Source organism: Protopterus annectens, chromosome 14.part0 (assembly GCF_019279795.1).
Source record: "Protopterus annectens isolate FY-2018-M chromosome 14.part0, PAN1.0, whole genome shotgun sequence".
Taxonomy (NCBI): domain Eukaryota; kingdom Metazoa; phylum Chordata; order Ceratodontiformes; family Protopteridae; genus Protopterus; species Protopterus annectens.
The window spans coordinates 325,149,689-325,163,110 of record NC_056748.1 but is presented as its reverse complement, the minus strand read 5'-3'; the positions used below and the strand labels follow the sequence as shown (position 1 = coordinate 325,163,110).

At 40.2% G+C, this 13,422-nt stretch overlaps 1 protein-coding gene across 3 annotated transcripts in view; it reads left to right on the top strand.

Annotated features, from left to right (window-relative positions):
- NSMCE4A (NSE4 homolog A, SMC5-SMC6 complex component) overlaps positions 1–13,422 on the top strand; it is a 740,267-nt gene that overhangs the window by 435,852 nt on the left and 290,993 nt on the right. For all 3 annotated transcript variants that reach the window (XM_044056053.1, XM_044056054.1, XM_044056052.1), the window contains exon 8: positions 1,248–1,296. In XM_044056053.1, coding sequence (XP_043911988.1) covers positions 1,248–1,296 — 49 coding nt within the window. The remainder of the gene's footprint in view (positions 1–1,247; positions 1,297–13,422) is intronic.

The following is a 13,422-nucleotide window of genomic DNA, read 5'->3' as shown; positions in this document are numbered from 1 at the left end:
CTTCATAAGGCTAGCAACTCAAAAGTCTTCGAGCTGTGGGTGTCTTCCCAGATGTCTTGACTGCAAACGTGGATTTTGTTTAGTCATGTTGGGAACTTGAAGTGTATTCACTGTTGGAGTCCTTATTCAGTCCCCCCCCATTATACTTTTTGGGTATCGTATGGTTAAGGCATGTACTTTATTCACTTCAACACCTCCCACCTTCCCTCTCTTTCCCTTACTGACCATCTTCCTTTTTCTGGACCCAGTTATACCCTGTTGAGGCAGACTGAGGCTTTGTGATTGTACTATTTTTTTCTGGGGATTTGTCCTAGGTCCACTTGTGCTCTGGCACCTCTGTACGAGTTTCTCTGTCCAGACAGAATAAGAAAGATCAAAAGTTGGTGTTGGCTAAAGCCTGTTGTGTGCTGTAGATGTCCTGATGTATGAATGAAAGGAAAACTGCCAAAGTCTGCATGGGTAAGGTAGAACTTTGAAAGTCTGGCCAGATGTTGAGTTCCCTGAAAGATGAAATTTCAGATTTCATGACTGCAGCACTGAATATACTCAGACACCTGCAGGTATGATAAGTTCCCAACACAATCATACTTTTTCACTTTCTTTGTTCAGAAGGTAAGGCTATAAGAATATATTGAAAATATGTTGCAAAAATGCTAAAAACACTTTATGAGAGCATGTTGATGACAGAGAATGCAGTATTATGTCTAAGATTTCAGTTTTTTTCACTTGCAATTATTACTTCTGCATTAATTTGAAGCACGTTACAAATAATACACTTTCCATATCTGTTTTTATAACCCAAAAAATTGTTTCATACCAGCAAAGTTAAGCAATATTGAGTATAAATAAAGATGTAACTCTTGATTTTGGCACTGACAGATTATTAGTCATATTGAAATATTCTCGGTTCTTCATACCATGTGATACATGCAGCAGGTAGTATTAAATGTAAGGTAGGTAAGCACTGAGGAATGCTTGCGTGATGTGGAAAAGGATACCCTGATATGTCTGTATCTACATTCTGATAGAATGTTAAACATGTTATTTCTGTAAGGACCATTTGAGGGGAAGGGAAGAATAACAGTAAGTGGGAGTTAAAACTTTTATGTAGACTTTTGAGGGTTGCAAGTGTATGGAGTACAGGACAGAAATACACTCTTGCAAGTTCAGTGTTCTGCACCAAGAAATACTATTAAATGCAGCTGCTTTCAGTGTATTGTTACATTTTAAACTTTGTTGTTTTGCAGGATGGATTTGCAAGGATAAGACTTGATGAAGACAAACTTCCCATTATTGGTAAGAAGTCTGTTACTTGTAGTCTTGTTGAGATTTTAATGTTTTATGTAGTCTGGTACAGTGTAGATATGCAAACTGTACTGAGGCTGACTGCTGACAACATTTGAAACAAACTTTTAGAGAAGTTTGAGCTGCTGTCAAGTAGTTTGGATGCAGTGTTGACATACAGTGCTGCTGTATTTCTGTATTCCATCCAGTCACTTAAACAGTTAGAGGTGTAGTAGATTATTTCTGCTGATTGGACTTTGTATAGGAGAGAAGCATTGCATGTACCTCTTTACCTTCATAGGAGCTGTGGAAGCTACCTTCTAAGTTCCTTCCAATCACTGTATCCTTAGCATTTTGAGAGGATCAAGTTACAAACTCACATTACAAAAAATGTTCAATAGTGGTAAAATAATAATTGATATTATAGCAGTATAATTAGCAGACCTGTCCAACACAAACTCATCTTCAAAGTGGCGTAATTCATAAGATGCATATTTTTCAGCAGAATTTTATATAAGTTAATGTCAATGTTGGTAATGTTTTGTAAACAACTTAAAGTATACCAGCAAACAGTTAATGTACAGACATGCTATCAGCAACACTTTTATTTGTCCAGTTTTGTGCTTTTATGTGAGGCTAAGCAGCTGTATTCACGTTTATTGGGTGTTTAGATGTCTACAGAAATGTATGACTATTTGCATTATACATGCAAATGAGTACCAGTTAATATCTTTAAATTGTTCTGCATAGAATATGATATAATTTGAGTTTGTAATGACTGTCTTGAAAGATTTAACCTGATACCTTTCAGCAGCCTGTATGTCACACAGCTTTGGATTTATTAATGTAAATATAAAAGTTGACATCTATCGATGTCACTCTGCTGGTCCTAGGAAAACACCCTGGAGGCTTTACTACAATTGATTTAATGCATCTTCGCCATTTTAAAATATTTTAAAGGCTGCAAGAGTCTCAGAATTTACTAGGTATTACTGTGCATGAGAATGTGCTGTACCTCACAGGTAAAACTTTACATCTGTCTAATTATTACACTGTGATAAAATTACGAAACATTTTCTTGTAGAGTTCTCAAGTTTTGACCCTCCCCCCCAAAAATATTTTATTTGACATGGTATATTTGGTAGTAGATGTCAAGGTTCCCACTACCTTTTCTCAAGGGCAGTTGTTTTGTTAGACCAACAGCTATTTGTTTTTCATTACGTAGACTTCAGTGCTATGACGTCTTTAGTAAATCTGAAGAGTGCATTGAGGTAGTACTTCAGTGGTGAATTACATTTCCTTATTCATGATTTTAAATACATATTTGCAGACAGTATTGCTATTCATTTCTATACTGGACAGTCTATTGTGCTATAGTGTTTTTTCTTTGCTTTTTGATATTTAAATTCTTATTTCATATTTTTCTGCGTTATTTTTTCCTTCTTTAGATGCTTTTCACTTTTTTACTTATTCAGTCAGGGTAATCTGGCAACCGCTTGTCAAAAGTCATTCATTTTGTTTTTCTTTTTGCTGCTGTGCAATTTAACAGGCTGGTAGAAGTTCATACCTCTCAACTGTACAGATTTTCGCAGAATGTCCAGATTTTTGTCTCATATTTTTGGTCCATTTTTCAAAAAATGTGGTTTTCTGGCAAATTAGTTGCAAATCATTAAAGATTAAAGTAAAAAAAATAATAACAGACATTGAATTTCTAACTTCATACCTTTCAGCAAATCCATGCTAATGTAAAACCTGATATTCTGTTAACTTTCTAAGCTTGTAAGAGCAATATTTAAAAGTGTCCGTATTTTGGGGCTTTTGTCCCACCTTTATTTATGGCTTTGTCCAGATTTCTTGCTCCAAGAGGTTGAGAGGTATATAGAAGTTTCATTTTCCAACAGTGAGCTGTGTCCAGATTGGAATGAGATCATTTAGCTTTGGGACAGACTGCTGTTTGCTGAGGTACCCATTAGCTATATTTTCATATATTTATAATCTGAACAGCTGTAGCAGTTCTGTGGAGATAATTGTGTTCCCATCCTTCTAGACTTGTTGTGGTTACAGACATTTGTGCCACAACAAACACAACTGGCCTAACTAGGGCTGCTGTCTCATCAGTAGCATCATTTGCCATGTTCATCATAAACCTCTCATGCAGTAGTCTTGGCTATATGGGGTATACCTGGCAAGGATATAACAGCCAGCTAGTGTTCCAAAGTCTTTGGCCCTCTTACACACACACACACACACACACACACACACACACACACACACACACACACACACACACACACACACACACACACACATTCTTTCTAATACATTTCACAACAGTAGTATTTATATAGATTGTATACTGTTGAAGTGATTATAGTTTTCTAAAAGATATTCCAGAATTTCACATTCCCCTTCTGTAGTTGTGCTTTAGTTTTGCCTTTTTGGTGGGTATATTTATGCAAAACTAGTGAAAAGCTTTTAACAAATGCAAATTGCGTGTGTGTGTGTGCGTGTGTGTGTGTGTGTGTGTGTGTGTGTGTGTGTGTGTGTGTGTGGTGTTTTTTATGGTGATCGCTTCAGTCAGAAAGGTGTCAGAACTTAAGGTCTTGTGTGTTCAGATCTTATCCCTCTTGGTCTTGGTAGGAATCGTCTATCTTATGCTAAATTTAAAATATTTTATTGAATCAAAAGGTTTAGCTGCTTTCTTTCGATCCTTACTCACAAAATGCAGGACAGTGTAGTCTTCATAGGATGGATTCCATGTGACAGTGGTCTGCACATTTGTTAACTGGAGTAGATCACTGGTGTGTGTACATATTATATATACCTTTTCCAGACTCCTCCCAAAAGTATTATTTGTCTAAGTGAGATGTTCAGTGTCACCATGCAGGCAAACAAACACTAAGGGACTTGAACCATAGACTTGCAAGTAGCAGCTTGTTAACATCTTATAATCTCAATCCTCTGTACCTGCTGCTTTACTTGCCCATTCTTCAAGTATTGATGACATGTGTTGATATTTATTCTGAGGGACCTTTCTTCCAATCTTCTGTGAGAAGTAACAACACAGTCTAAAGCTCACACCATTGTACTGTACCAGAAGCTGAATTATTTATTAACCTTATTTATTTACATTTGTTTACCGGGAAATTCCAACTGGACACATGTCCTTTTTCAGTGAAAGCCCAGGGAGAAAAGCTCCACAGAACAATAAATGAGCAGCAGAGTACATGAAGAACAATTGAATATACATGCAATAGCAAATACATACTGCAGCAAACATTAGCTATACATACAATATGAAACCTAGTAATGAACAGATATACCAATAGGCTAGGAATAAAGTTAGGATGTATATTCAGATAGTACTAAGCTCAAACAGATACTGTTCTAAACTCATATACCTAAATCTTATATACAGATATTACACTAAACTCAAGCAGATATAAAGCAGAAGCTCCACACGAATGTGGAACAAGCTAGAAGGGGTAATGGGATGGAAGGGGAAGATAGAGGAGTAAGAGAGGAGACTGAGTGAGTAGTATACTTGGTAGTGAGAGGAAGCTAGGTGTAAGTCAGTTGGATATGTATTTGGAGTTGAGATGAAGTGAGGTAGTTAAGCATGTTATAATAGGTCTGAGAGATTGAGTGAGGAGGGAAGGGGAGGGTAAAGGGTGAGCCAGAGCCTGCAGAGGAAGAAATGCAATGATCAGACGGTGTGAGGTATGGTGGCTAGGGGAGGGGAGGTAAAAGGAGGGTTACTAGTCGGGATTGGTGCAAACCTGATAAATGCTTGAAACAAGTGACTTTCTTCAGTGGTAGTGGTGTGCACTGTTTATTGGAGTCACAGGTGTATGGAGGTCAGCAAATCAGTCCTTTGTACTAAGTGCCAGATATGTTTCTTTTGTCGGAAATGTTTTGCTATACCTGTTCAGCACATGCTTGCCGGGCCCGTCACCTGCCTTTGGGATATGTAGCTTGGTATTGTTCCCACACAAGTACTGCTAAGATAAGAGTGTGTTATTTTCATAGTACATTTACATTTGGAACTTAACTAAAATCGCTGACTGAATTGTTCTGTTCTTCGCAGTGGATTTCCTCCCTTTATTTTCATAGTTGCCTTTCATTTATAATTGTGTTTTTTGTTGGAGAGAGGTAGTGTGTTGTGTGTGAGGTATTTAGCCTTGCTTTTTTTTTGAGTGGTCTGCAGTCCCCTTAACTGTATGGTGGATTTGTGAGGTGCTAGGAAAAAGGCCTAATGACAAGATAGCAACATAGGAAGACTAACTTTTAATTCTCTGTATTTGGCCCCAATGGCACCATTTTGGGTATACATTTTTTACACAGAAAATGTCATAATGGTAGTATAATGGCTTTTGAAATATGATGCTTTGTCTTGACTGATACCCATCACAGAAACAGTCTATTTGGGTATATTAATATGACATCAACCACCGTAACATTCTAGTTCCTCAAAGATGGTTTCTGTGTAAACCACATGTAATTGTCGGGAGTGATAATAATTGACCTCTCACAGTTTAGGGTAATTGAAAATTCATGGGGGACCACGTCTTATATTGATCATTAATTAAAGGATATAGGAGCATAACTGGTATCTGTACCTATATGTATGGTATCTATACCTCATAAACTTCCCCCCAACCCACTCCCTTTCTCCACTATATACCACCTTTGACCTCTCCCACCTCACCTTCTTCTTTCTGTCCTCTCCTCATAGTTCTAACTTCCAAAAAAAAAGCTCTTTTATCTGAACATAAATGTTTTATTTAAATATTTTTTACATCTGAAATGCCTGTACTGTTAATATGTTTAGACAACATGAATCTCACTTTTGTAAATCATTACCTAGAATTAGAAATGTTATGACTTTTATTTTTAACAAATTGTATATTATCTCTGTATTTTCACTGTTCTACTACTTTTACTTTTATATAACTCTTGTAAAATTGTCTATATCCCGTGGAGCTTTTCTCCCCAGGCCTGCACTGAAAACAGGCTCTTGCAGGCCCAGTGGACTATCCTGGCCATCAAACTTTAATAAATAAATAAATAAATAAATCTGGAGTTTGAATGTAGCATTCTCAAACTGCAAGATGGTAAGTTATTCATCCTTGCATTACTAAAAGAGCCACTTTGTTTATCAGCTGCATCTCATTATTGCATACAGATTAAGCTAGAGTTGACAATATAATACTCACAAAGTAGACTGTACCTCAGCTGGATTGTTTCTTTAAAGGTCTGGTTGTTTACAGCATTCGTAATATCAATATGCATGGCATGTGATCTAGTTTCGTACTGTAGCACATTCTGAATAATAAGGCTTTAGAGCTGGAAGCCCAGAATCTGATGTCTTACCTGTATTTTAGTTAATATTTAGCTCTCATGTTATATGATGTCAGGGTTGAAGCTGGACCATTTTATTTGCTCATTTGATATGTGGTGCACATACATCTTCCTGGCAGTTTCTGAGATTTTTGTTTGAGAACTATAAATTATGCTCCACAAATCTGATGTATTTCTTACTTTGAGCAAGATAACCAAAATGCCAAGTTGCACTGATTGAAGTATTTAATACATAGTTTTTTTTTAAATGCATATTAGTTTTCAAGAAAGAGAGACTATAGCAATGATGAAACAGAAGTCTCAGAATTGCTATGAGCCAAGAAAAAAATCTGCCATGAATCTACCATTTGTTTTTCTTGTATTGTTGATTGTTACCAAACTGACTGAACCAAAGAATGTGTGTTTGGAGAAATAACGTATGTCATAGTGCAAAGTAAAATTGACTGAGATATGGAAAATAAACAAGTTGTAGACTTATCATTGAATAAAGGAATAGATATATGCAGAGTAATTGAATCAACGCTCCATGGCTTTACAGATCACACTTGTCAAGCTAATGGGGGTGATAGTTTCCAGGGTTAGTAGTGGCTCGACCTTTGTGCAAGGAGATGACGATGGCAGTTCTCCACTCTGCTGGAATGAAGCCAGTACTAAGGCTGTGGTTAAATAAGGTGCTCAATGGAGAAGCTAGTTCTTGCTGGAGATGGTGCAGAATACATCCTGGGATACTATCAGATCCCATAGAAGCTGTATTCTTTGCCTTGGATAGGGCCTGTAACACTTGATCTATGGAGATGTGAGGTGCGGGATAGGGTAGGGAGGAGTGTTCAAAGTCAAAGAAGTAAGGGGGATAGTCCTACCAAATTGATCTCACTGCACTACGTTGAGTGGTCAAATGAGACTGGACTGGGAGCAGTGACCAAAATCAGATTTACAGCAGGAGCAAGCAATTTCAAAGCCACCAAGTTTAAGACTACAGCCACACTTGGGAGGGAGGGCAGGAAAAACAAACAGTGCAGACAACAGGACAGAGATGACAAAGCAAATATATAAATAATAAAGCAAATATATAAATACAGCACAGTGCAAATCGAGTTGCAGAAAAAGTATACTTATCAGTTTGGAGTATCAGATGGTAGGTAATAGCATCCAACTCAGCCAGGAGAATTTACCTGTATCAACTCTGCACAAATTCACATAAGTGAGGTCTGTACTGAAAGTGAAACACAGAGAATACCGGACTATTGAAGTTTATTCTGAACCGGAATGTGACAGTGAGATGACCAGTCAGTAATCTGGACAGAGACTCAAAATAATCTATGTGTAGTATTTAAACTAGACATTGGAAGTGATTTAGCGTTAATGCATTTTCAAACATTTGAAGCACTAAAGATTGAAGCTTTTCTTGTGCATGTTGTTACTTTGACTAGTGATATTTTTATCATTGCTCAGAAATTACTTGTATAAGAACAAGAAGTACAAGATTTATGTTTGTATATTTGGAGTCAAGACTCCATTTTGCTGGATTTATTTGCCAGAAGCTTTCCATATAAAGATTAATTATTCACTCTATAATTATAAATATTTATTTACTGGTCTGGGATGCTTGTTAGGGGTTTGTCATATTCAGACCTCTCAGCTGTTCCTGTTTTGCAGGTATGTCCCTATTTTCAGCCCCGATTTACCCCTACAGATAATGTACCTATTTTTGGAGGTATATCTCTATTTTCAGATGTGAATTTTCCCTTTACCCAATTTTCTGGGTCCTCCTCATCACACATGAGGCCAGATTCTAAGAGTTACCCTGATTCCGAAAGACTTTCTATTCAGTGTAACTGACTTTAGTGTAAGGCCCATCTATAAAAAGGCTTACACTGGAGGCCAGATTCCAAAAGACCTGTGTAACTCTAAGTATGTCCTGTCACAAAGATGTAATTTAAATGTTGCCTGTAGCTTCAAAGGCAGGGATCATTACACTAATTTTAAAAATATCATAAAGTACACCAGTCAGCTGCCACTGGAGAAAAAACTACTGACACTCCGTTCTGTCTAAAGATTCCAAAATGAAGCATAATTATTAGTACTGTCATTCTAAGTGAATGAAAAGAAAGAAGATAAAACATTAGGGCAGGCAGTTATTAAGTTGTTTGATTATTTAATTATATAATTATCTAATTAGTTTATTGAAGCAGTATATAATATTGTGCTTCAGTTTTATTCATTCACTCTGAAGAAGTCTAACCATAGATGAAAGCGATTACTTAGATGATGCGCTGCAGTTGTTTTGTTTTATTAAGGTTTTTGGAGTTTATTGCAGTCGTCTTTTCTTGGTTGTGACGTTTTTTACCATAGCTATCCGTTTTCAAACTTGGAATGAACAGAAGACGCAAAGGAGAGGAATAGTCAATGTAATATCCTCTTCTTTGAACATAATGCTTTGTAGGAAAGTGCTAGTTAACCTGGAAGTAAAATTATATCAGTATGGTCACCACTCTCAGGCTGTTTTTTTTTTTTTTTTTTTTTTTTATATATTTTAACATCCACAACAATTCCGATAGCATCGCTACCATTTTTAACAAAGATTTTACTGAATCTATAATTGCCCTTTCCAAGCAGCAAACCCCTACTCCTGATACCAAACCAGCCAAGTCTGCGAGCAGCAATGCCTTGTTCTGTTTCTCCTCAGTTCTTACAGCCACTGTAAAAAAAACTACTCCAGAAACTAAAACCTACTACACTTGCATAGATAACTTACTCAGCGACTACCTCAAAATTGCAGCTGAATCTAAAGCCTTCCCAGTATCAATCCTTATAAATAGATCCATTCTTGAAAATAAGGTCAATCAGCTGTGGAAAAGTTACCATGTAATCCCACTTCATAAAGGGGGACCTTCCACAGAATTGACAAACTATTGACTAATTGCTATTCTTTCACCTCTTTCTAAGCTACTCGAGAGGTGTATTCATCTCCAGGTCATGAATTTTTTACTAACAAATAACCTTCTCTCAAACACTCAGCATGGATTTCGCCCATCACATAGTATCACTATAGCTCTCTTATCCTTCACTAATACTGTAAACCATCACAGGAATAAAAACCTATCAAAAGCTTTTGACATAGTCTCCCATTCCAAACTAATAGATGTACTAACTGAACTATCTTTTTCACCATCTGGCCCAGCATGGTTTCATAACTGTTTATCTGGCCGTCAACAATCTGTTCTACGGCAGGGCAACCAATGTCCACTCCTTCCTTTATCAATTTGTGTCCCCAAGGATCTACCTTGGGCCCTCTCGTATTCTCCCCCTTTACTAATAATCTACATAGAGCTACTCCAAGTGGTTTTACAATACAGTATGCAGATGATTCAACACTTATCAGTGCTGCCACTTCTCTATCAGCTCTTCATTCTCAAACACAGGGATCTTTCACTTCTGTTGAAACATGGTAAGCCAATGCCCTTCTAATCCCTAACTCAAACAAAACTAAATTAAATTATTACTCTTCCAGTCTAACAGGACATATATCTCATGCCCACCATTTAACGTAATAGCCTAAGACAATACTGTCATCTCCCAACAACCCATACAAAGCTACTTGGAGTGGAAGTAGACAGTCACCTAAAATTTGATTTGCATGTCTCCCTAACTTTAAAAAAGTCCATAAGAAACTTGGAAGTCTATATAGGCACAAAAGGTTCCTGACTGCAATGGCCAAAATTACATTAGCACAAACCTATCTGCTCTCCACTCTTCTGTATGCCTCTCCAATTTTAACTGATCTAAGATAAACTGACTTATCTAAGCTAGAAGCATGTTATAATAAAATTGCTAAGTTGCATCTGACTGCCCATATGGAACACATCATTGTACAGCTTTAAGAATACTAGACTGGCTTGAGCTTCCCAACATTATACTTTACAACCAACTCTGTCTAACTCACAAAATTGTAACACAACCAACCAGAATCCCTGCACTACAAAATTTCATCCTTCCTTACAGTTCTAGCAGACCACTTCACTCTAACAATAAGAGCATGTGAGAGTGTTCAATCTTGCCTTTGTTCTTACACATGGGTCGGAGCCAAAGTCATCGGCTCCGAGCTCTTCGAGTCTAGTTAGATCACCGGTTCCACAGACTTCGGGGCCGAGTGTTCAACTGTTGGCAGTTCCCGAGCCTCGAGTCTTGGAACCGGTGACGGAGCTCCCTCCACCGACTCTGCTGAGGTCGGCGCCGTCTTCGATCCCTTCGACTCGTTCTTCTAGAGCCCTTTCCGACACCGACGTGGACCGGGTGGTGCAGAAACTTATGGAGCATACGGCCCTGTCCAAGCTTATTTCGGTCTCCTCTCAGTTAATGTCGAGACTTGAAGGCCTGCCACTATCTCCATCTGTTCCTCCTCCGAGACCTGTTCAGTCTTCGGAGCCGGAAGAAGCTGACCTGATGATTGTGGAGCCCTCGGTGCCAGAACCGTCTTTTTCTCGGTCGGCACCGTTTACCTCGACATCATCCGATCCGGTACCGGAGTCTCGGACCCGAAGATCTGTCCTTGGTTCCGGGACCGAGAGTCGAACCGATGTTTCGGTTCCGACTCTCCTCTCGGGCCTCGCACGGATCGATTCGGTTCCGTCCTCGGGTCGGTGCCTTCGGCTCCTGTTTCGGGATTCTTCCCATTTCTTCGAACCGGAGATACCTCGACTCGGGACCCGGGGCTTCGACCTCATGAGGAAGGTGTTGACTACTCAGACAACCACATCAGCAGGTACAGCTTCTCCTCCGCGCAAAGGACCGTTATGCACCTCTGCACCCGCGGCCACGCCCAAGCCGGGCACCAGTGTCTCAGCCACCCCTGGAGGGTGCCCCTCTTCCTCGGAGGCTTCTTCGGATGCTCCCCGAAGAAGTTCCTAGGAAAAGACTGTGTAAGAGGAGACACTTGGATTCTCCACAAGAATCCTTGACATCTGATACTGACTTAGATGAGTCAGAAGGGTCCCCTAAGTCACCTTCAGAGGATGTCTCTTTTCTGACATCTTGGAGATCCTTAAACAGAGAGGTGACTGGCAAGCCCTCCCCTTCTGAGGATGAGTCAGTTTTGCTGAAGGCATTTGGTGCCCGCCCTTCCTCCTCCTGGGTCACTCCGCCCTTTGATGAGTTAATGGAATTAATTGCTCAAGGGCGTGGGAGACTCCTGACACGGTGGAACCTGTCCCTAGGAAGCCAAATAAGTATATCACGGCACCACAGGACAAAGCTTACCTTACCAAAGGAGTTCCAGTAGACGCCATGGTGGTGGCAGCGCCACGAAAAAGGAGATGTCGGAGTCTTCCTCATCTGTCCATCTGCCTAACAAAGATTCTAGGACCATGGACAGATACGGAAGCGCATTTTCAGTTCAGCGGCTTTCTATGCGTTCCCTGAACTATTTGACCCATTTTACACGCTTACTGAGGGATCTAGTCAAAGAGTTGGGAGATACCCTCCAGGGTGCTACAGATGCCGCTGTCTCAGAGAAAGTTACAGCGCATCTCAACACCCTTACGTCCATTGTGAACTCGTCCATGAGGCTGATATCCTATGCAGCCGAAGGATCGAGTAGGGCAGCGGCTTCAGCGATTGCTCTTCGTAGGCAATCCTGGATGCGCGTATGTTCGCTATGAAGCCTTCAAGTCTTCCTTTACTAACGCCCCATTTGATGGAGCCACACTTTTGGCCCTAAAGTAAAGGAGACCCTTACCCGGTGTGAACAGGAGGGAAAGACTCTGTCTGCTGTCGGAGTCCGTTTTTCCAGACCGTACCCCAAAGGGCAACGTGGTGGGAAAATGTGGTTTCAAAACCCCAAGGATCTTTCCAAACACACAGGGTGATGCCCCTCTAGAGGCAGGGGGCAGAGGTGGAAGACGCCGCCCTGGTGGCAGAGGGGTCCAAAACCAAGGTGACAGGGATAACCTCCTGGCAAACCTTTTCAGCACTCCTGAGAGGAGGCCCGACTGTCCTGCTCTGGAGGCAGTCGGGGTCGCTAGCTTTATACCCTCAGGCCTGGCAAAACCTTTCTTCAGACAATTGGGTAAAAGCATTGTTACCAGAGGTTACAAAATCCCTTCTATCCACCCCATTCCAAAGAGAAAACTCCCAGATGTACCACCCCATCTGCGAGACCCAGCAGCTACAGAAATTTCAAAGCTGCTAGAAAAAAGAGTCGTCCAACCAGTCCCAGCGGACCAAATAGGATTCGGAACTTACTCAAGGTTCTTTTTAGTTCCAAAGAAAACAGGGACTGGAGGCCAATTCTGGACCTAAGTCATCTCAACACCTTTGTCAAGAAGGAAAAGTTCCGAATGGTCACGCTTCAATCGATCCTTCCATTCTTACGGAAGAACGACTGGATGTGCTCAATAGATCTGAAGGACGCATACTACCACATCAAAATGGCCAGGGCGTCCAGAGATCACTTGCGCCGGCTGGGAGCCAGTCACTATCAGTTTCGAGCCCTGCCCTTTGGCCTGACCACAGCCCCCAGGGTCTTCACCAAATGCATGGCAGTGGTAGCGTCTCATCTGAGGCGCCTAGGATTCCAGGTGTTTCCGTATCTGGACGACTGGCTCCTGTCTGCCACCACCAGGCGTCAACTGATACAAGCCAGGGATTACTCCCTACAACTTTGTACACACCTTGGCATTTCAGTAAATTTTGAGAAATCTTTGCTACAGCCATCACAGCATATCTTATTCATAGGAGCGGAATTGGATACGCGTCAGTTAGTTCTAAAACTTCCGACAG